This window comes from Megascapheus bottae, chromosome 5, assembly GCF_031878675.1.
Source record: "Megascapheus bottae isolate mThoBot1 chromosome 5, mThoBot2.hap1, whole genome shotgun sequence".
Lineage (NCBI taxonomy): Eukaryota > Metazoa > Chordata > Mammalia > Rodentia > Geomyidae > Megascapheus > Megascapheus bottae.
The window spans coordinates 76,002,177-76,025,646 of record NC_143513.1 but is presented as its reverse complement, the minus strand read 5'-3'; the positions used below and the strand labels follow the sequence as shown (position 1 = coordinate 76,025,646).

Here is a 23,470-nt window from a genome sequence, read left to right as displayed (position 1 = left end):
GCAGTCTCCTTTTGACTAAATTGTAGTTATAATTTTGTAAGTCAGGTAATGACTTTCTTTTGGGACAATGTCATTCAGTCATGTGATTCCTATCTGACTGATTTTCACTTTAAAGATTTAGGAAAAACTGTAAACACTCAGGATTTGATTTACAGTATCACCCAATGGCCACCTTGACCAGTAAAGATCTCAACCACTTTTTAGAAAGGATAAAGGAGTTTATTGCTTGCAACCTGAACCAGACTAGTGCTGGAAGTTAAGAAGGTGAGAGAGAGGAGGAGATCCTGAGTGTTGTTATTTCTCTTTCCCTAGTCCTGGGGCTTAACCTCAGGGCTTAGATACTGTCCCTAAGCCTCTCTGTGCTGAAAGCTAGAGCTCTACCACTTGGATCAAATACCACTTTGGGTTTTATCTGTTAATGTGGTAATGAGGAATCTTGAACCCAGGGCTTCACACATGCTAGGCAAGCACTCTACAGCTAAAGCACATTCTCAGCCCCAGACCCTGGGTTTTACACAAACTGATTACACACAAAGTAAGCACTAACCAGATATGCACAAGAAAAGGAGGGATGAGTTGTCTTCCACTTCTGACAGGTGGATAATACCTTTCTACTTATAGAAGTGCCTTGACTTCCTTTTACTTCCCCCTCTGTATTATTTAAAATAATGCTTCCTGGGCTTCTCATTCCAACGTGAGGGCCCCACCTAATCTGCCCCCAACCCATACCTCAGCAACAGCCTCAGCAGGCCCCATTCCCACCCTTGGGTGGAGCCCTCATTCTAGGACTGGATGCTTGAAAGTGTCCTTGAGGGGAAAAGGGTAACTTTACAACTTCATAAAGGATCTCTATTATCTAGGGATAGCCTCTCCTAAAAAACTCCAAATTGACCTTGGACTCCCAAATGTTGAGGTTACTGTTGGTCTGCATTAGCTCACCCTGCTCTTGGGGGCTCTCTGTCCTTTCATGATGCTTTTCGTCTTCGTTTTTAAAAAGCCACTGAAAGCTAACAATCACAACCACAGGATTTCATCTGTAGGAAGTTCAAATTCACCTCAAGCCACAAGCAGTGCAGCTGGTTTTCACTGGATTATCATATCTACAAATGTAAACCAGGATAATACCCTCACCAGCTGTTAATGAGGGTCTGTGAAGTATCCCCCCCCTTTTTTTTGGTCTGCTGTGGAACTTGAACTCTGGCCCTGAACTCTACAGCTCAAGGCTACTGCCCTACCCCTGGAGAAACAGTGGCACTTCTGGTTTTCTGGTGATTAATTGGAGATGAGTCTCATCGACTTTTTAGTGCCCTTGCTGGCTTTGAACTGCGATCCTCAGAGAGACAAGCAGAAAGGCAGAGGCAGACTGTGGCTCAAGTGTGGGTATTCCTTGGCGGTAGTTATACGGTAAAGGCAGGGGTCGGTCTCCCAAGTTATGCAAATCTAGGTCTAATTGCTCCTTTTTGGATGTTTTGGGGTCATTTCTTTCAGGTAAGAATGCATCCTGCCATAAGACAGGAGGGAGTCTAGGCATACCTTGGTAACTTCCACATCAGGGAGGTTACAGCCAGGGGAATTTTAAAGATGAATGAGTAGTAAGGCGAGTTATTTTGTTACAAGGTCGATAAATGACAGGAGAGGCGCTAGGCCTGAGCTAACCAGAAAGCAAAATTAGGAAGTCTTGCTGAGGTGTTTCTGAAAGGCTGCGGTTCTGGCAGTGTGTGATGAAAGCTGTTATCAGGCTCACTCGCCTGTCCCCAAATCCTCTCCTGACACCTCCCCTCTGATTCTGACAAATCCTACTTCCCGCTCCGGGGAGGGAGCACTGTTATCGCACCCAGGTCCACGCTAGCCAAGGCTCAAGTTCAAGGTGGTGAGACTCCGGCCGAGGCACACCTGCCGGAGCCGCCTCGGCCACGCCCCCCGCCCGCTCCGCCAATCAGCGGCGCCGGGGGCGGGGCCCGGGCACGAGCGCCGAGAACCGCAACCCGACTGGCCCGAGCGCCGAGAGACGCGGGGTCGGCGCGGCGCGAGCGGGAGCCTGGGCCTCCCCCGCACCCGCACCCCCGCGCCTTCCCGCACCCCTCCCTTCGCTTCTCCTCCCCCCCTCGCTCCCCTCCCCGCCCCACCGCTGCCGGACCGGAACTATGTGATCCCGGAAGTTCCGGGGCCATTGCCGTGTGGGATAAACAGTAATGGCGGAGGCTGCGGCTCCCGGAACAACAGCCGCAACATCAGGAGCCGGAGCGGCGGCGGCGGCGGCGGCGCCCCTCACCCCGACCCCCACGGTCGCCGCCCCGTCCCCGGGGGCGGGGGGAGGCGGCGGCGGCGGCGGCGGCGGCGGCTGGACTAAACAGGTCACCTGCAGGTAGGTGAGACGTTGCGTGACCGGGCGGAGGGACGGGGTGCTGCGGGCCGGGCGGGGGTCCGGAAGGAGGAGGCCGGCGCCGGCGCGACCCCCGCCGTGCCGCCTCCGCCGCCGGCCTCCCCGCCCCCCCGTGATCGCTGCGTCAACCCCCGCCGGGCCGCGGAGACCGGCCGCGCGCATCCGCCTGGCTCGCTGCGGGGCCCCCGCCGGCATCGCCGCCCCGGTCCCTGCGCCCCGCGTCTCGGGGAGACGGAGGCGGCCCCCCTGCGTTCCCGTGTGCGTGAGGCGAGGGGCGGCCCCCCATCCCTGCCGCCGACCCCCGAGGGGGGGGACCGGAACGCGGCGGGGGGGGGGACTGGGGACCCCCCGCTGCGACTCATCCGTTGGTGACGTCTCGTCCCGGCGGCGTCCCGCACCCCGCCCCGCAAGTCTTTTACATGTTTCTTTGTACGCAGGTGGAGGCGGGCGGTCCCGAGCTTTGTCTCTGTCCCCCGGGGCGGGGGGTGGCCGGCCCGCCGCCCGCCGGCGGTGGTGTTTCGGAGCGGCGGGTTTTCGCGGTGAGACGCGGGGTGTTGGTGCGCCGACGACTCACGCGTCCTACCTGGGAAGGGGGAGACGAGGGGCCAGGTTTGGCCGGGGTCTCGGTGAGCGAGATGAGAACGCGGATGCGTGGCGGCGGTTATGCGGGGACCCGGGCCGGGGACAAGTCACCCCGCCGCCGTCCGCCCCAGGCGGTATTTACTGACTCGTAGGTTGTATTAGATAATTATCCGGAGCAGGGATCAGTGGCGATTGATTGCTAAATGAAAATGCTGGGTTTATTACTGCGATTAGAGTAGTTGAGATGCTTGAATGCAAAACCTATATATATATATCCCCAGTGGGCAGAACTCATTGTACTTGACGTCGGTATTTGTCGCAGATGATCAAGCTTTTCGTAGGACAGTTTTATTAACGGGCCAGTCTTGAGTCTCCCGGCCTGGTACCTGGGGAGGTAAACACCATGATTAATTCAAGAGACGTAGGAAGCGATGCCCGGTTATTTTTTTTTTTTTTTTGTCTGCTCCATAGATTGTTGAGAGTGGCATCGAGGGCAGGGTGTCAAGGAATGAGAATTTATGTCCGAGGTTCCTATTCATGGAAACAATTACTTGAACCTTCGTTTGGCTACGGCGTTGCAGTTGATTTTGTGCGCGTGTGCGCCTGGTATGGTATGTGTGCGCTAGTGAATTTCTTTAAGTAAATTCATTACAGCCCCCGTCTATGTCACTTCCTGCATTGAACATGTTTCTGGACACAAGAAGGTTGTTTTTCTTTCGGAAAACAATTGGGAATACAGGATGTCACTCTAGTGTGCAAGTTGGCCTAGCCTCTCTGGCTTTGGCATCCAGCGTTCCAAGATCTTTGGATTGCCCTTCTGTGCTTGGCTTTACCAGCAGTAACAACAACAAAATGGTTTGTTTGTTTTTTTTTTCAAGGGGAAAACATTTGGCCCAACTGGGGCTTGAACTACATGCCTTGTCACTTAGCTTTTTCTCTCAATGCTCTACCACACCTTGACTTCCAATCAAGTGTCTCAGGGACTTTCCTGCTTTGGTTTGCCTCCAACCACAATCCTCAGATCTCAGCCTCTTCAGTAGCTAGGATTACAGGTGTAAGCCACAGGCACACAGCAACAGGATCTGACCTTGAACTCATCCTCATCCTGCACTACCTCCCTAACCTGGGATATTTGGTGCTGGATATTGAATTTAGGCCTCTTTGTTTATTAGGTGAGCACTTTATCATTTGAGCCACACCCAGTCAATAGGGTATTTGTTTTTCCCTTGGGCTTGTGGTGTTGTCACCGTGCTTTTTTGCACAAAACTAGTGCCCTACCACTTGAGCCACAACTCCCACTACTGGCTGTTTGGTAGTTAATTGGGGATGATAGAGTTATGGGCTTTCCTGCTTAGACTGCTTTAAACTTGGATACTGATTTCAGCCTATACTGAATAGTTAGGATTTATGGGGGTGAGGTGAGCCACCAGAGTCCAGCTAGCTTATGCTTGATACAGTTAACCTAAACCAGGAGGCTTTTTCCTCCTTTGCCATCCTGGGATTGAACCTGTGGCCTTGCACATGCTAGGCTTTACCTTTGTTCTCAATCCTTTGGTAAAATTATCTTAGCAACCATATTCAAAAGGAAAACAACAATAAAACAAAACTACAGAGCTGCTGGTACACCTTTAGTTCCAGCCACCAGGGTATTTTAGGCTGGAGAATCACGAGTCCATTATAGATTCTAGAGGATGATTGTCACAGGATGACCACTTCTTGAGTAGTAGCTCTGGTTATAGCAGTGAGCCACTGGCCCTGGCCCTACAGCTTTGTTTGTTTTTACTTATTATTTTGCCAGTCCTGGGGCTTGAACTCAGGGCCTGCGCACTGTCCTTCAATACTTTTTGCTCAAGGCTAGTGCCCTGCCACTTCATCCACAGCATCACTTCCGGCTTTTTCTGAGTATGTGGCACCAAAGAATTGAATCCGGGGCTCTGTGCATGCTGGGCTAGCACTCTGCTACTAGGCTACATTCCCATTCCCTGTTTTTGTTTTTAAAGTATGCCCTGGATTTAAGTGTCTGACATTGCTTTCTGTGGTTCCAGTGTTATAAGGTATCTCAAGTTGAGAATACAATCCCAAGAAAACACAGAAGCCATATATATATATATTGAGCTCAGGGACTGAGCACCCCCCTTGGGCTTTCCTCAAGGCTAGAACTCTACCACTTAAGACATAGCACCACTTCCATCTTTTTCTATGTATGTGATACTGAGGAATCGAACCCATGTTTTTGTGCATTCTAAGCAAGCATTCTACCACTAGGCCAAATTCCTGGCCCAGAAGCATATTTTGGAGATTGAATTGGGAGTCATTATTAGAGAGTTGGCATCTTGCGCCAGGTGCTGGTGGCTCACCACCCCTGTAATCCTAGCTACTCAGGAGACTGAGAGCTGCTAATCACCGTTCAAAGCCGAACTAGGCACTAAAGTCCGGGAGACTTTTTTTTTTGTGGGTCATGGAGCTTGAACTCTGGGTCTGGGTGCTGTCCCTGAGCTCTTCAGCTCAAGGCTATACCACTCTACCCTGGAGCCAACCCCCACTTCCCATTTTCTAGAAGTTAATTGGAGATAAGAGTCTCAGGTCCTTTTGTTCCCTGGACTGGCTTTGAACCTTGATCCTGCGATCTCAGCCTCCTGAGTAGCTAAGATTACAGGCGTGAGCCTCCGCGCCCTGTGAGACTCTTTTTGTTTTTGCTTGAACTCATGGTTAGGGCTCTATCTCATCTTTTTTTTTTTTTTTTTCCTTCCTGTCATGGGACTTGAACTCTGAACTCTGGGCCTGGTGTTATCCCTGAGCTCTTCAGTTCAAGTCCATTGTCCTGCCCCTTGAGCCACAGTGCCACTTCTGGTTTTCTGGTAATTACTTGGAGGTAGGAGTCTCATGGACTTTTAGTTTTAGTGCCCAGGATGACTTTGAACCCCAATCCTCAGATCTCAGCCTTCTGAGTAACTAGGATTATGGGCGGTGAGCCACCTCACATGCCTAGCAACCACCAGAAAACTGGAAGTGGCGCTGTGGCTCAAGGGATAGAGCACAAGCCTTGAGCTAAAGAGCTCAGGGGCAAGGCCCAGGCCCAGAGTTCAAGCCCCACAACTGACAAAGAAAAGAAGAAAGCTGGCATGAACTCTTGTCTTTTTTTTTTTTTTTGTCAGTTCTGGGGTTTCTATTCAGGGCCTGAGCACTGTTCTTGGGCTTTCTCAAGGCTAGAGCTCTACCACTTGAGACACAGCACCACTTCTGGCCGTTTTATGTATGTGGTGGCTGAGGAATCAAACCTAGGTATTTGCATGCTAGGCAAGCACTCTACCACTAGGCCAAACTCCTGGCCCTGGATCCTTGTCTTAAAGACCTGTAGTCCCTGTAATACTTAACACTGTGAAAGCCGAAAAAATAGTACTGAGAAAGCTGAAAAAACAGTACTAACAAGGCAGATACACTCCAGTACAGAGCTGAATTGGGACCCATTGGGGACCGGAAGAGACCCCTGGAATACTGACATGGCGTCAGGGGCCTGAGCTGCTCAGGGGCCTAAACAGTGCTGGGTGAGGGGGCAGGGTCACAGGAAACTGGAGAAGCTCCCAAATTCAAGGCACATGACTGACAAGTCTAGTAACCTGTCATCGAAGTCCCCGCCCCTGCCTCTAGGAATTCTGGAACCCGCATCACTTGGGAGGTGGGACTTCCCCTTCCTTTACCTTTAAGACTAGGTAGCACCAGTTGAATCCAATTCCCCATTCGCCATGTGGCCAAGATGGCGCTACCTGGAGCAACCTTCCCATTCCGCCAGGTAAGGACAGGATTTTTGTTTATTTTAATTTTGAGATTGCGCAAGTGTGAGCCACAATGCCTAACTTTTTCTTGTGGGGGGAAGGCCAGGACGGAATGGTACAGTACTTGGGGGGCACTGAGTCTTAGAGCCCAGATTGTCCTGGAATTTCCCCTCATCTTCTGTCCCAGTCTCCCCTGCCTTAGGATTGATTACAAGTATATTCAACCACACTTGTCTAGATCTCCTTTGCATGTAGGAATAACTGAAATCTGGTCTAGACTTTGGCTTCTAACAAAGCACTCCATAGCAGAGCAGGCTCTTAGTAGACTGCCCAAATTGGCATTTATCTATAAAGCTGGGGATACCTAAAATGAGGTAGTGTGAGCTTATAACAGTGCTTTGCTCTCATTTAATAAAAGAGAACACTGGTAAGTGTACAAGGACGTAGGGCTTCCCGTAACAGTGTAGTAAATCATTCTGTTTTTTGGGGGGAGCACCTTGTTTATTCAGTCTCTAAAGTCAGAAGTTCTGCTGGGCCGGTGGCACACGCCTGTAATCCTAGCTACTTAGGAGGCCGAGATCTGAGGATTGAGGTTGAAACAAACTGCCCGAGCATGCAAGTCCATGAGACTCTTTATTGATACCAGAAAATGGGAAGTGGCCCTTAGCTAAAGTGGTAGTACACTATCCTTGTACAGAAGAGTTCAGGGACAGCACCCAAGCCCAGAGATCAAACCTCATGGCCAAAAAAAAAATTAGGAGTTCTTTGGATGAGAATATTTTTAATTGTTGAAAAAAATCACCTGTATTTTCTTTTGATCACTATGTTCTTAGTGCTTTACCAAATTCTTATTGCCTTAATTTTGCAGCTTAGGAAAAGCTTTAAGAATACCTTTGCCGGCCGGGAGTTTGGCCTAGTGGTTAAAGTGCTTGCCTAGCATGCATGAAGACCCGGGTTCGATTCCTCGGCACCACGTACATAGAAAAAAGCCAGAAGTGGTGCTGAGGCTCAAGTGGTAGAGCTCTAGCCTTGAGAAAGTCCAAGGACAGTACTCAGGCCCTGAGCTCAAGCCCAGGACTGGTAAAAAAAAAAAAAAAAAGAATACCTTTGCCTGGGGCTGGGAATGTGGCTTAGTGGGAGAGTGAGTAAGTACTCATACATTACATTGCATGTATGAAGTCTTGGGTTCAATTCCTCATCCCCACATAAACAAAAAAGCCAGAAGTGGGGCTGTGTGGCTCAAGTGGTAGAATGGTAACCTTGAACAAAAAGAGACTCAAGGACAGTACCCGGGCCCTGAGTTCAAGGCCCAGGCCTGGCATTAAATAAATAGGGCCAGGAGTTTAGCCTAGTGATAGAGGGCTTGCCTCGCTTGCACGAAGACTGGGGTTTGATTCCTCGGTACCACATACATAGAAAACAAAAGCCAGGAATGGTGATGTGGCTCAAGTGGTAGAGCTCTAGCCTTGAGAAAGCCCAAGGATAGTGCTTAGGCCCTGAGTTCAGGGCCCAGGACTGGCAGAGAAATAAGTAAAGCACAAATCTGTGTTATGCTGCCCTCTACAGGCTGTTGCCACCTGCAATGACCACACTAGGCTGTCCAAATAACTCCACACCTCTTCTGTTACCTGCAGTGTATGGGCTTCAAAGAGTTGACATTTAAAATTTGTAGCATACAAATTCTAAGCTCAAAAATACCAAGTATTTTACTTGGTTTTGTTTTTGGTTGGTCATGGGACTGGATTCTGAGTCTGGGCCCTGTCTCTGCTCTCTTCATCTCAAGGGTACCACCCTACCCCTGGAGCCACAGCCCCACTTCTGTTTTTCTTGAGGTTAATTGGAGATAAGAGTCTCAGATCCTTTTGTGCCAGGGGCTGGCTTTGAACCTTGATCCTCAGATTTCAGCATCCTGAGGGGCTAGGATTGCAGGTGTGAGTCACCATGCCCAGCTATAATTTCTTTTAACTTTGTGCATGTATACATGCTTGTGCACGCGTACCACTCCTGGGGCTTGAACTCTGGGCCTAACTTCCTTTACTCAAGGCTCCTACTCATCACCATTTCAACCTTTTTTGGTAGTTTAGTGTAGAAAGAGCAGTGCTCTCTGAGCAGAGTGTTGAACTCTGGGCCTGGGCGATGTCCCTGAGCTCTTCAGCTCCAGCTTAAGGTTACCTCTCTACCACTAGAGCCACAGCACTACTTCTGGTTTTCTGGTGGTTAGTTGGAGATAAAGAGTCTTTTGTGCCTGGGTGGCTTTGAACCACAGCTCTCAGATCTCAGCATTATAGATAGCAGGAGCCATCGAGGTCTGGCTTGGTGGGACTGTCTTATTTTTTGGTTGGTCCTGGGGCTTGAACTCTGGGCCTGGGCACTGTCCCTGAGCTCTTCAGCTCAAGGCTACCACCCTTCGTCTGGAGCCACAGCACCACTTCTGGTTTTCTAGTGGTTAATTGAAGATGGGAGTCTCATGGTCTTCAGTTCCCGGGATGGCTTTGAACTGTGATCCTCAGATCTCAGCCTCCTGAGTAACTGGGATTACAGGCATGAGCCACCGGGCTGGCTTTGATGGAGCTGTTTTTAATGGTAGAATTACATACAACTTGCAGGGTAGATTCTTGGAGGTGGATTGCCTTTTCCACTATTGTTTGTTGTAAATTCCACTGTCCTGTCATACTTAGATGGATTGGATGTCACTGTGAGATAAATTCTGGGTATCCCTAGACATACAAGGCAAAACTAGACACTGGAGACTGACACCTAGAGAGGACTGCAGTTCAAAGTTGGTCTGAGCAGAAAAGTCTGGGACTCCATCTACAATTAACAAAATGGTGGGTGGGCTGTGTGTATGTAGGTCAAGCGGTAGATCATGAGCCATGAACAGGGAACAAGAAATCCAGTGAGAGCCCACACCCTGAGTTCAGGCCCACAAATGAAAATAAAACCAGACCATCCCTACCTACCAGCAGGGTAATAGAGTTAAAAAAATACAAAAATACCTACAGCCAGCAGGGCGTGTTGGCTCGTGGTGGCCCTCATCTGTAATCCTAGCTACTCAGGAGGCTGAGATCTGGGGATTAAGGTTCAAAGTCAGCCCAGGAACTAAAGTCTCTGAGACTCTTATCTCCAGTTAACCACTAGAAAAGGGAAAGTGGACCCCAGGCACCAAGGGTAGGGTGGTAGCCTTGAGCTAAAGAGCTCAGGGACAGTGCCCAGGCCTTGAGTTTAAGCTCCAGGACCAGCCTCTCACAGACCTTGCTGGGATAACCTCTCCTCCTTACACAGAGTGCTGATGTGTAAAGAATGCAGTTAGCATAACAGAAGAACCTGTTACTAACCAACTAGGAATAATTTTGGTGGTGGTGGCATAGTTCTAGGGATGGAACCCAAGACTTCACAAGCACCAGGTAAATGGGGCTCTATCACAAGGCTGTATGCCCAGCCTTCATGCCATCTGCTGGTGGGACACTCATGGATACTTTTTGTTTTAATAAAGAAGGAAAGTTGTATTTTGTCTTGCTTAGTTTCAGAGGATTCAACACACAGTCAGCTGGCTTTTTACTGCTATTAGATCTTAGCAAGGTGAAAACCTGGTAGAAAGGCCTGAAGGAGGAAAACTGCTCATTGAATGCAGATAAGAAGCAGAATTCCCTAGAATCTTTGAAGAAGGTACTGACTGCTGTAATTATCTCTTAATTGTAGCTCATGGACAGCAGAGGCCTCTAAAGGCCAACCACAGCTGCAGCCACGAGTAGATAAGATATAAGATAGAGGGCCGGGAGTTTGGCCTAGTGGTAGAGTGCTTGCCTAGCATGCACAAAGACCCGGGTTTGATCCCTTGGTACCACATACATAGAAAAGGCCAGAAGTGGTGCTGAGGCTCAAGTGAAAGAGTTCTAGCCTTGAGAAAACCCAAGGACAAGTGCCCAGGCTCTGAGCTCAAGCCCAGGACTGGCCAAAAAAAAAAAAAAGATGTAAGCTAGATGCTTGTTACGGAACTCTTGGTCTGCAAGATGGAACCTTTAGGGTCTTGCTCAATAGAAAGGCCAGTCAAGAAAGAACGGGCAGAAAAAAATGAACCTTGTGGTGGAAAATAGGTAGGTACAGGGCTTACAAGTGAAGAGAGTCAAATTGTATTTCTGACTTGATATTCTTAGATGCTCTGTTGTCCACTGAGAACCAACTAGTTTTCTCTTGTGGACTCTTTGATGCTTTGTTGTTCTCAGTTTGCGTTTTGAGCACATATCCAGGTGAGGCGGGTACTGCTCTTGGTCTGGGTCCTCAGAAATCCATTTAGTCAAGTCCACGGTTTAGTCAAGTCCATTTATGGGCCTTTAAGATAGCAGACAGGCAGGCTTCTTGCTTCTACTTTAATCTTTGATTTGTTTTGTAGATAGAGCTGCCGTTGTGGCTAAAGTCAGTGGAAAATAAGAAAGTACCCCGTTACAAGTGTAAAATGAAGACAGTGGTCAAACATGACTTGTACTGACAAGATAAATGTTTAAAATCTTTAAGGCAGTTACTGGGGATATATAGCACCGTGGTAGCATGCCTGCAAACAATGTGTAAAAATCTGCTTTCAGCAACACACCAAAAAAGGAAGTATATACACAAACAAGTCAATAAAGAGTTAGTATCTCAGTCTCTGTACTGACCAAACACATGATTTTTCCACACAGTCCAGGTTTCCTCTCTTTTTTCTTGATTTCTTTTCCCTTTTTTTGCTAGTTGTGGGGCTTGAGCTCAGGGCCTGAGCACTATCCTTGGACTTTTCTCAAGGCTAGAGCTCTACCACTTGAGCCAAAGCACCACTTCCAGTTTTTTTCTATGTATGAGGTACCCAGGAATGGAACCCAGGCCTTTGTGCATGCTAGACAGGCACTCTACCACTAGGCCAAACTCCCAGCCTACCCTCTTTTTTCTTGCTTCTTGCATTGGAAGAATGTTTTAGCACTTTAGGACTGGCTTTTCATCTAGTTTTGTGGTCCCTTTTACAGGTATTTTATGCACGGGGTTTGTAAGGAAGGAGATAATTGTCGCTACTCGCATGACCTCTCTGACAGTCCATATGGTGTAGTGTGCAAGTATTTTCAACGTGGGTACTGTATTTACGGAGACCGCTGCAGGTAAGAACTTGTTTAGGAATTAATTTTTGTTCAAGGGTGGGTTGGAAGAAGAAATAAGTGTAAAACTGCCTGATTCTAATACTGTTGTTGTTGTCGTTGTTGTTTTAATGAGTTGTGGGGCTTGAAGGCTACGGCTCTACCTCTTGAGCAACCGGGCCACTTCCATTTTTGGAGTGGTTAATTGGACGTAAGCGTCTCACTGGCTGACTTCAAACCTCAGTCTATCATGTGTATAATCCCAGCTACTTAGGCTGGGATCTGACAGTTTGGAGCCATCCCAAGTGGGCAACTCTGAAAGATTTTAACCTCCATAAAACCAGCAAAAGGCTGGAACTGGAGGTGTGGCTCAAATGGCAGAGTACCTGCCTTAGGCAAGATAGCTAAGCAAAAACACAAGGCTCTGAGTTCAAGCCCCTGTACTGGCATACCCCCACACACAAAGATGACATGATGGGAGATAAAACTGGGTGGTAGAGGGCCAGGAGTTTGACCTACTGGTAGAGTGCTTGCCTAGCATGCACGAAGACCCGGGTTCGATTCCTCGGTACCACATACATAGAAAAAAGCCACAAGTGGTGCTGAGGCTCAAGTGGTAGAGCTCTAACCTTGAGAAAGTCCAAGGACAGTGCTCAGGCCCTGAGCTCAAGCCCATGCCTGGCAAAAAAAAGAAAAAAAAACCTGGGTGGTAGAGCTGTTATCTAGCATACAGAAATACTATACAACAGGGGAAGAGAACATGCATTCTTAGATTGCACTCATTAAAAAATATGAATACCCTTTTTGGGGGGGTAGTCTTTGGGTTTGAAGTCATGGCTTGTCCCTGAGTTTTCTTGCTCAAGGCTAGCATTCTGGTGTTTTGGTGGCTAATTAATTGAAGATAGTAGTCTCATGGATTGATTTCATATCTTGACTATGGAAAACAAATGTTGCAATGATCGAGGTTTTAGGTGGTACCGTCTGTCTTCTATTGGAAAAATACCCAATCAGAAAGAATGATATTGTACCATTTGTAAGGAAATGGAAAGCCTTGGAAGACGTACTGCATGAAGTAAGCCAGGCTAAAGAAGTAAGCCAGGCTAAAGAGCGGTCTCCCTCATTTGTAGAAATTAGGATATACTTATTACAAATCTACAAGTAGACATACTGAATGGTTAAAAAAATACACTGGGACATGCTAAATTATACAGGACTCTGCTCTTTTCTCCACTTTAGAAAGTGTCTCATTACCTTTTCGTTTGTTTCTTTCCTGGGGCTTGAACTCAGGACTTGGGCACTGTCCCTGGGCTTTTTTGCTCAAGGCTAGCACTGTTTATGTGGTACTGAGGCTTCATGCATGCTAGGCAAGCACTCTACCACTAAGCCACAACCCCAAAGAGTCTGAGTGTGAGCATTTGTGCCAGGTTCAGGCTAACATCTGTAATCTTAAGTACTCAGGAGGCCGAGACCTGAGGATCAAGGTGCAAAGACAGCCTTGGCAACCTTTATCTAATTTACTATCAAAAGGCCAGCAGTAGAGCTATGACTCAAATGGTAGAGCACCAGCATTGAATAAAAATGCCTAGGTAAGAGAGTGAGGCTCACTACCACACATACACACATGGGTGCACAACCACACACACGAGAGCATTTATTATCCCACCCAGCTGTTAGGGTCTGGGATGTGAGTGGGTTTGGTGGGTGGTTGTACAGAGATGGAGGAGATCCAGATAAAATTTCAGTCGGGTTTAGGTTTGGCAGGGGCTGACGTACTTGCTGTAAGGCTGCTGCTGTCTTGAGTGATTGGTGTCAGGACACCCTTGATGCTTGCCAGTGGACTAGCCCTGCCAGGGGCTGGTGTCCAGCTGGCTGTCCCCATTGCCAGCAACCCCAGAGAGGAGTCAGGGAAAGCCACAATGGCTTTTATGACCTAGACTCGAGTCGTTTGCTTTCGCGTCCTTTATATTCTGGCCAGTCACTAAAGTCCAGCCTACATTGAAAGGAGCAGAAATTGGGCTCCGCCTTTGGAAGGGAGGCCTGTCACTGGAGCTGGGGCATATTATAAACCATGACACGAGGTAGTACCTTTGTGGAGGTGAGGGTTTGGGCCAGTTTCAGTTATGGTGGCAGGGAAGCATATCAGCTATTAGGGTCACATGCTTAGACCTGTGAAGAGTATAAAGTCAGAATCTGGAGCTGTGGCTCATGTGGTGGAATACGACTAGCCTTGAGCACAAACAAGGCTCAGACCGTGCCCACGTACTGAGTTCAGGACCAGGACCATCACCCAAAATTGCAGGTAGTCCCGAAGTCATCCCTCCTCTGTGTCAGGAATGGGGGAACAGGTCTGACGGCTGAGTTTTGGAGTTCATCATTTGCAGACATGCCTTTCTTTTATAGTAAAAGATGGGGCTTTGTGCTGTCTTCAGTGGTTTTTATTTGGACTGGGTTTATAGCTCAGCTTTAAGATAAATGAACTGGAAATGGCATTTGGAAAATTTAATCTGCCTAAAAGTTAGGTGATGTTTACGACAGGCTATAAGCTGGGTGCTGCTGTTTTGGAGGCTCATATCTGTAGTCCTAGTACTCAGATAGGAAAGTGCTTCACAGCCTCTCATCTCTGGGCAGCCCTGGAAAAGGAAGTTTTCTTCTGGGTGGACTCTTCCTTCCCTTGGAAAGGCTGCCCTTCCCATCTATTAAAGAATTCTGTTTGCCACACTCACATCTTACTCCTAACTACTTAGGAGGTTGAGCTCTGAGGATAGGGTTGAAAGTCAGCCCAGAAGTGGAGCTGACCTTCTCTCATCACCTATCCCCCCCCCAAAAAAAGGGGGGGACGTTGTTGGGCCCTGCTAACAGTGGGGTGGGGAGTTACAACAAAAGAAACATCTGTCTGTTCTTGGAAAGCAACACAAAATACTAATTAAACTTCTCCTTAGAAGTTTCTAGTATATAGTCCAAAGCAATTGAAAGAAAAGCTCAGTTCGTTCCTTCTTTTCCTTTCCTCTTTCTTTCTTTCTTTCTTTCTTTCTTTCTTTCTTTCTTTCTTTCTTTCTTTCTTTCTTGCGTGTGGGTTCATGGGGCTTGAACAGTTCATGTCCCTCTGCCACTTTCTATCATTTGAAGCACACCTGCACGTCCAGATTTTCACTGGTCAGTTGACGTCTCTAGGGTTGTCATCCTCAGATAACTCCAAACAGAATCTCACATCTTAGTCTGCTGAGTAGCTAGGACCATGGACTTGAGCCACAGGTTCAGTTTATTTGTGCCGATGCTTCACAGCCACTGGTCACACGCTATAGCTGAGAGCAGTTCAGTGTTACACCATGTGTCATGTGTCACTGATAAGTAAGGCTAGACAAGCTGAGCTTTTTCAAAAGCAGCAAGTTGCTTCTTGAAGGAAATTGGGTTTTCCCCTGTTACTGTACATTATGTAAATGTTCCTCTTCATGTTGATGTGAAGTGTCCCCCATGTCAGACTGGACATGTATGTAAAGTGCATACATTAACGCTTGAAAATAGTCTACAAACAGTTATGTATAGCTGAACAGTAACTATACTTCTAATGATTTTCAGATATGAACACAGCAGCAAACCTTTGAAACAGGAAGAAGCGACTGCTGCAGATCCGAGCGCAGAACCATCTCTAGCTGCTTCCTCGAGTCTCCCTTCTGAAGTTGGACAGCTCACTGAAATGGATACCGGCAAAGCTGAGTCGGGAAGCCCAGGCCTGGCAGCTGCAGGCGGGGTGGGTTCTGAGGACTGGGCGAATGCCGTCGAGTTCGTCCCCGGGCAGCCCTACTGCGGCCGCAGTAAGTACTGTCAGGCGGAAGGTTCGAGGACTGGGCAGCAGTCGCCCAGTCAGCTGTCTCCTCACAGTCTTCCTGCTCCCGCTCTTCTTCACCCTCGTGAAGCTTTACATTTACAGGTGGAGTGGAAGAGACTTTAGAACTAAATAGTACAACATTTAGAATGTTTCCAAAAGTGAAGTCTTGTTGGGCGCAGTTACTCACGCCTGTAATCCTAGCTACTCAGGAAGGCTGAGCTCTAAGGATTGCAGTTCAAAGCCAGCCTGGGTACTACAGTCCATGAGACTCATCTCCAGTTAACCACCAGAAAACCAGAAGTGGTGCTGTGGCTCGAGGGGTAGGGCAGTAACCTTGAGCTGACGAGCTCAGTGACAACACCCAGGCCCAGAGTTCAAGTCCCATGACCAGAAAAAAAAGTGAAGTTTTGGTGTGTGTGTTTGGGTGTCCATGTCTGTGTCTCCACCACTTGAGCCACAGCTCCACTAATGACTGACTCATTGTGGTCGTTCACTGGAATCTGACAGAATTTCCTGCCTCAATTTGAACGGATAGTAGCCAGGATTATAGGCATAAACCATTGGAACTGGCCCTGACTAGTGCTTTTAAAAAATTAATATTGTGGCCTAGTGGTAATGTGCTTGCCTGGCATGAACGAAGACCTGGGTTCAGTTCCTCAGTACTACAGACATAAAAGCCAGAAGTTGTGCTGCGGCTCATGTGGTGAAGTACTAACCTTGAGAAAGCCCCAGGACTGGCTAAATAAAATGAAAAAATATATCAAATGAAAAATGCAGGCTGGGACGTAGCTCAGTGGCGAAGTCTAGGTACAACGTCCTAGGTTCGATCCCCAGTACCAAGAAAGAAAAGATGGAATAAAGAAAAATATAGGCATTTATCCTGGTAGTATCTTCCTGTAGTCTCAGTCATAGGAAGGCTGAGATAGGAGGATTTCAAATGACCATCTTTTCAGAAAGACTGGGGAGAGGAGCACTGTTGGCTGAGATCCGAAGTTCAAAGTTCAAAGCCAGCCTGGGCAAAAAAGTCCATGAAACACTATCTCCTATTAACCAGCAAAAAGGCAATTGAATGCAAGGCCCTGAGTTCAAGCCCACAGAAAATAAATACTAAGGGAAATAGGAGAACAACCAAGTTTAGTAGATGGTGCCAGTCAGGTTGTCAGTTGCCTGTAGTTCTTTTGTGTATCCATCTGTCTTACTTGTCACAGCCTTGATGGTTCTTTCATGTTGGCAGCTGCCCCTTCCTGCACTGAAGCATCCCTGCAGGGCTCAGGGACCAAGGTGGAGCCTGAGAAGGAGCAGGCGGCAGTGGAAAGCAAGAAGCAGCTGTGCCCCTATGCCGCGGTGGGAGAGTGCCGCTATGGGGAGAACTGCGTGTATCTCCATGGTGATGCGTGTGACATGTGTGGGCTGCAGGTCTTGCACCCCATGGATGCGGCCCAGAGGTCACAACACATAAAAGTAAGTGTGATTTGCTGTAGAATCAATTTTTTTCTTGCAGAACATAGTTCCAATGTGGACCTGTAGATGAGGACATTCTTTTCCTCCCTGGCTTACAGGATGGTAGGTCAGGCACTTTCTCAGTATGGTGGTACACACCTCTAAACCACAGCACTGAGAAGGCGAAGGCAGAAGAATTGCAAGTTGAAAACTAGTCTGGGCGGGACCAGGAATTCGGCCTAGTGGTAGAGTGAGTGCCTTCCTGGCATGCACAGAGACCCGGGTTCGATTCCTTGGTAACACATACATATTTAAAAAAGCCAGATGTGCTGCTGGGGCTCAAGTGGCAGAGCTCTGGCCTTGAGAAAACCCAAGGACAGTGCTCAGCCCAAGCCCAGGACTGGCCAAAAAAAAAAGAAGGAAATAGTAAAAATCTCATCTGGGCTACATAGTACAACCCCACAACCCTGCTTCAAAAAAGTCGTGTGTTCAGTATTTCAGGCTGTGGCCTTTTTATTCTTTTGTTTTCCTACCAAGGCTTTTGTTTTCATAATTATTACAGGTGGTATATAGAGGGGTTACAGTTATATAAATCAGATAGGTTTTTTTTGTTTTTTGTTTTTGTTTTTTTTTGCAGTGGGGGGGATTGGACTTGGGAATTGAACTCTGGGCATGGACACTGTCCTTGAACTCTTCAGCTCAAGGCTTGTGCTCTACCGTTTTTTTGCCTGGGCTGGCTTTGAACCATGATCCTTAGATCTCAGCCTCCTGAATAGTTAGGATTACAGGCATGAGTACCAGTACTCAGCCAGAAAGCAGGGGTTTTTGTGGGAGTGAGCCTGGTTGTGGAGGTTTGGTGCCTGTTCTGGGGCTTGAATTCAGTGCTAACTGAGCTGTTCCACTCAAGGTTGGTACTCTACTTACTTCTTGAACCACACTTCATGTCCTACTTTTTGCAGGTTAATAAATCAGAGTTGGCAGGCTTTCCTGCCCAGAGTGTCTCTGAACCATAATCCTCCTATTTTAGTCTGTGGAGTAGATAAAATTATAGACATGAGCCACGCCCCTATCAGAAAGCATTCTATAAAGTGGAATCAGGAGCAGAGCTCTTCAGATGCCTGACAGTGCATCTTCTTACCTCTCCTGCAGTCGTGCATTGAGGCCCATGAGAAGGACATGGAGCTGTCGTTTGCCGTGCAGCGCAGCAAGGATATGGTGTGCGGCGTCTGCATGGAAGTGGTCTATGAGAAGGCCAACCCCAGCGAGCGCCGCTTCGGCATCCTCTCCAACTGCAATCACACCTACTGTCTCAAGTGCATTCGCAAGTGGAGGAGTGCTAAGCAATTTGAGAGCAAGATCATAAAGTGAGAACCCTCCCCAACCTTCATTTGTTCTTTTTATTTGGGGGAAGGATGTATAGTATTGGTGCCAACTTTCTAGCCTGATAGACCACATGTGAATGTATGCATTTGACCTTGAACCTGAGGAAACCTAATGAGGTTTTCTTTGTATTTCGGCTAACTGCTAGCTTAGTCTTATCTAGTTTTATTTTTTGAGGAGATTGTTTAATGAAGTAGCCAGTTTATTTAGGCTCTGAATGTATGTTTCCTGATGCTTTTACATTTCTTTTCCTATTCTATTCATTAAGCTAGCCAATAGCTCTACCATCCTTTATTAAAGATTGTTCTAACTGAAGAAAACTATATAATCAGAGCAAAGTTACAAGAAAACTAATTTTATTTAAAATGGAAGAAAAGGAGTCTGTGTGAAATATCTTTTTAAAAAGAAGTATAGGTTTTTTTTCCTTCATATGAGTTGGCTAGCCATGGGGATGGATTTATAAAGCAGTTTGGTTTTGCTCCAAAGAGAAGGAGCAAATGCAAGCAGAGCCTTTTAAACTGGAGACATTTGGGGGAAGCGGGTGAGGAGAATGTCTTAAAGGGCCCGTTCCAGCCTGTTCCTTGTTTCCCAGGTCCTGCCCTGAGTGCCGCATCACATCCAACTTTGTCATTCCAAGTGAGTACTGGGTGGAGGAGAAAGAAGAAAAGCAGAAACTCATTCAGAAGTACAAAGAGGCCATGAGGTATGAACACTGGCGAGAAGGGCTGCACTGTGCGGGGCCTTCCGTCACCTACCCTTTGTCCAGCTTCTACTGTTGTTTTATTTCGTCACCCCTTGTGGCTCTGTCTTTGGGTTACGTTCCTAGGGACTGTATTGGAATGAGTCAACCACTGGTAGTTAAACCTGGTGAGAGAGAGGTTCTACATTGTCCTGAGTCCATGTTGAGAGCTATCATTTATATTGTGTGTGTGTGTGTGTGTGTGTCGTGGGGCTTGAATTCTCAGCCTGAGCTCTGTGCCTGAGCTCTTCAGCCTAAGGCTGTTGCTCTAGCACTTGAGCCACAGTGCCACTCCAACTTTCTGTTGGTTATTCGGACAAGAGTCTTCATGGACTTTCATGCCCAGGCTGGCTTTGAACCACAATCCTTAGATCTCAGCCTCCTGAGTAGCTAGGATTACACACATGAACCATCGGTGCCCAGCTGTTCCTATCATTTTGCATACTGTCTTTCTAGACTTTTCTCTCTCCCTGCTCAACAGAGAATCTCACCAGTTTTGCACCCATGTACGTGCTTATCTTTGAGGAGGCTGTGCGGTCTGCCTCAGCCTCTAGAGATTCCCCATATGCCCACTCCGTGCTTGAAGCCCACTGTGAGCAAGATGTGTGCTGCTTTCCTTTCTAGCAACAAGGCGTGCAGGTATTTTGATGAAGGACGTGGGAGCTGCCCATTTGGAGGGAACTGTTTCTACAAGCATGCGTATCCCGATGGCCGGAGAGAAGAGCCACAGAGACAGAAAGTGGGAGCCTCGAGGAGATACCGGGTAACTCTCCCTGGTGGTCTCGCAGGGGAAAGTAGATGCACTAGTTGTACACACGGTATAGGGGGAACAACACACAGGTGGGGGAATGAGACTACGGGACTGAAAGGAGGGAAGGAGCCTTGGAGACATCCATGTGCTGAAGACCCTGGCCTGATGGACAGCAGGTGGTGAGGCAGAGGCCCGGATGGAACTGAAAATGAGAGGTCTTGGCTGGTCGCTATGCATGCCATGTGATGCCCTGGACGGTTTGTCTTACAAGCCACTGGCTAGAAGACACCACCGCCCAGCCGTGTCCCCCCTATCATGGGCCTTGTTTTTTACAGGCCCAACGAAGGAACCACTTCTGGGAGCTCATTGAGGAAAGAGAGAACAGCAGTCCCTTTGACAACGACGAAGAGGAAGTTGTCACCTTTGAGCTGGGCGAGATGTTGCTTATGCTTTTGGCTGCAGGTGGGGACGACGAGCTGACAGACTCTGAGGATGAGTGGGACTTGTTTCATGATGAGCTGGAAGATTTTTATGACTTGGACCTATAGCGGCTTTACATGCTGTGTGAACTGCTCTGCCAGGCCTCAGACCATAGCTGTCCCCTGTGCTGTGTGGCAGTGCGTGTGGCTCTCCCAGGCAGGCTTCTAAACTCCAGGTGCTGTAGTGATCACTTACCTAGGGCCTGCTCCTCGCCCCTCACCTTTCCCCCCAAGAGTGTGTCGTTTTCTCTGTTTCAAAAAGTTACAAAAATAAATCTTAAAGTTAGTGGGTTTTTTTTTTTCTTTTTGGTAACATGACTGTAACTGTCAGACAGTGTAGGTTTGTTGCGTCTTCTGTTTTAAGGCAGATTGTATTGATGGACTTCTCACACCCTGGGTCTGAACAAGTTCAGAACCACTGTGCTTTGGGGTCCAGGAAGCGGGATGATGGGCGAAGGGACCTACATGAGCCAGCAAGTAGCTTTCTGCTTTGGACATGGACATGGAAGGTGACCAGTGAAATCTGCACATTTGTGGTTTTTTTCCTCTCAGTCCCCAACCTGACAAATCCCCACCGCAAAGCCTGTCCTGTGGTTTTTGGTCTCTTGTCTAATGACACACAAGGAAAATCATGAAAGATAGGTGAGTGGAGGATCATGGTGGCCCCATGGCCTAGCGCGGGAGGGGATGGCAGCTGTTCCCATCCCCCACAGTTCCAGTATTAGCCAAGAGGGCCAATGTGGGGTAGTGCTTCAGCCTTGTGTGGCAGGTGGGACCACGCAGCGTGTCTGTAGTGCTAGTTCTGTCTATCTGTCCTATCATTGAGAAATAAGACTCAACAGAGGCCAAACGATCCACCTATCCCTACAGCAGAGCAGTTCAAGCTGGGTCTTGGAAACACCATCTTAATTTAAATGTTTGTGGTCTACCTTTTCTGGTCCAAGCACTTTTTGAAGAACCCTTGTCCTCATTTGAGGAGTTCTGTTGTCAGGTTTTGGTGTTTGTGTCTTGTGGGTGTTTGCCCTCTCCCACCCCTGAGCTTTGCAGGTAGACTGTTTTCTAAGGTGTGTACTGTAGTGGAATAATTGGCTTGCAGTCATAAGTCACTCTTGCCACTTAAAGGGGAGGGCGTGGCGATCCACGGGACAGGATAAAGTTAAGTTGTTAGAATTAATTCTTTGGTGGGAAATTTTACCTTTGCATTTTTGTTGCTCTGTTTCCTAAAAATAACTTGGGAGATGGTCCTGCTATGTCCATCCTCTGCTTCTGTCCTGGGCTCCCACCCATTCTTTCACCTTAAGAAAAAAGAAAAATGAAGTCATTGTTGCAGAGGTCTCTGTATTTTGCAGCTGCCCTTTTGTAAGAAGCACTTTTCCCAAATAAAACAATTTAAACAACAGTTGACTTTCTGTGTTGTGAGATGAGATGTCCTGAAGCATTCAGGTCCATGCATCTGGGACTAAAGCTGGCCGGAACAAGAGGCCTCTTTGCACACACAAGTCAACTAGGAAACTGCAGAAGCCAGGCCTTGGTAGTCGTGCGTGACTCCTCAGGAGACAGATCTGTATCTGAAGGCAGCCCAGGCAGAAAAGGCCATGGAGATTTCCAGTTAATCACCAGAGAAAAAGCTGGAAGTGTCACTGTGGCTCAAACCTCAGGGTAAAAATGAAGAAAAACAACTAAGCTAAGTAGCTAGGATTGCAGGCAAGAGCTCTGAGAAGCCACCTAACAAGAACTTTCTTTTTGTGCTGGTGCTGGTGCTCTTGCTTGAACTTGAAGTCAAAGCTTGGGCACTGTCTCAAGCTTTTTTTTTTTTTCCTTGTGGGTCCTGGGGCTTGGCCGAGGCTCAGTCTCTTGAGCTCTTCAGCTCAAGACTACCGCCCTATTCTTGAGCCAAACCCCACTTGCCATTTCCTAGAGATTAGTTGCAGATAAAAGTCTCAGGTTCTTTTGTGCCTGGGCTGGCTTTGAGCCTTGATCCTCAGATCTCAAACTCCTGAGTAGGATTCCAGGCATGAGCCACTGGCGCCGGCTACCTGAACTTTTTGCCAGTCCTGGGGCCTTCTCAAGGATAGAGCTCTACCACTTGAGCCACAGCACCATTTCCAGCTTTTTTCTATGTATGTGGTACCGAGGAATTAACTTGGTCAAACTTCCTGCCCTGTCCCTGAGCCTTTTTTTTTTTTTTTTTTGCTTAAGGCTAGCTCTCACTAAGCCACTTACCTATCCTTACAATACTTAGCAGTGTTTCAAAACATCTGAAAAAACTGGTCTATGATCATTAACTGGCTAATGTATATAAAGGGTATTTGCATGTCTTTGTGTCTTCGATTTTTATTTATTTTTGCCAGTCCTGGTGCATGAACTCAGGGCCTGAGCACTGTCCTTAGGCTTTCTCAAGGCTAGAGCTCTACCACTTGAGCTATAGCACCACTTCTGGCTTTTTCCTGTGAATGTGGTACCGAGGAATCAAACCCTGGTCTTCATGCATACTAGGCAAGCACTCTACCACTAGGCCAAACTCCCAGCCCCTTTGTTTTTTTTTTTCCCCCCAGTCCTAGAGCTTGAACTCGGGGGACTGACCACTGTCCTTGGGTTTTCTCAAAGCATTCTACCACTTGAGCCACAGCACCACTTCCAGCTTTTTCTCTTTTTGGTACTGGGCCTGGACTTGAACTCAGGGCCTGGGCACTGTCCATGAGCTTTTTTGCCCAAGACTAACAACACTGCTACCACTTGAACCACAACTTCTAGCTTTTTGTTGGAGATAAGCACCTCATAGACTTTTCCTACTGGGGCTGGCTTTGAACCATCATCTTTAAATCTGAAACTCCTGAATTGCTAAGATTACAGGCATGAGCCACCAGTGCTCTACTATTTTGCTTTCTTATATAGCAAAAGCGAAGCCTAAGTTAGAGCCTAGTGTAATCCTTTTAAAATAGTTATTTTTCTGACGATTGTGGAAGAGGAAGTCACAGAGGATCATAAATGCTCCAGGTGACCTAAACAGGAAGAAAT

General features: G+C 47.7%; 1 protein-coding gene across 3 annotated transcripts; it reads left to right on the top strand.

Moving 5' to 3' along the window:
- Positions 1 to 1,993: 1,993 nt before the first annotated feature.
- On the top strand, positions 1,994 to 21,851 carry Mkrn1 (makorin ring finger protein 1). Of its 3 annotated transcripts, none has more exons than XM_090333412.1 (8): positions 1,994 to 2,365; positions 11,733 to 11,861; positions 15,414 to 15,649; positions 16,898 to 17,124; positions 18,253 to 18,467; positions 19,076 to 19,119; positions 19,847 to 19,985; positions 20,309 to 21,851. In XM_090333412.1, the coding sequence occupies exons 1-8, from the start codon at positions 2,193 to 2,195 to the stop codon at positions 20,451 to 20,453; spliced, it is 1,308 nt and encodes a 435-aa protein (XP_090189538.1). In that variant the 5' UTR covers positions 1,994 to 2,192; the 3' UTR covers positions 20,454 to 21,851. The 3 variants fall into 3 exon arrangements, with proteins under 3 accessions (XP_090189538.1, XP_090189536.1, XP_090189537.1); XM_090333410.1 differs by having other exon boundaries at positions 2,004 to 2,365; positions 19,076 to 19,186; XM_090333411.1 differs by lacking the exon at positions 1,994 to 2,365 and adding an exon at positions 2,620 to 2,641 and having other exon boundaries at positions 19,076 to 19,186.
- The last annotated feature ends 1,619 nt before the right edge of the window (positions 21,852 to 23,470 follow it).

Bases quoted from the DNA above. Each gene is read 5' to 3' on its own strand.
- Mkrn1 (XM_090333410.1), top strand. From the start codon at position 2,193: ATGGCGGAGGCTGCGGCTCCCGGAACAACAGCCGCAACATCAGGAGCC. The intron at 15,650-16,897 runs GTAAGTACTGTC...TCATGTTGGCAG, and splicing joins GCAGCCCTACTGCGGCCGCA to CTGCCCCTTCCTGCACTGAA. The intron at 19,986-20,308 runs GTAACTCTCCCT...TGTTTTTTACAG, and splicing joins GAGCCTCGAGGAGATACCGG to GCCCAACGAAGGAACCACTT.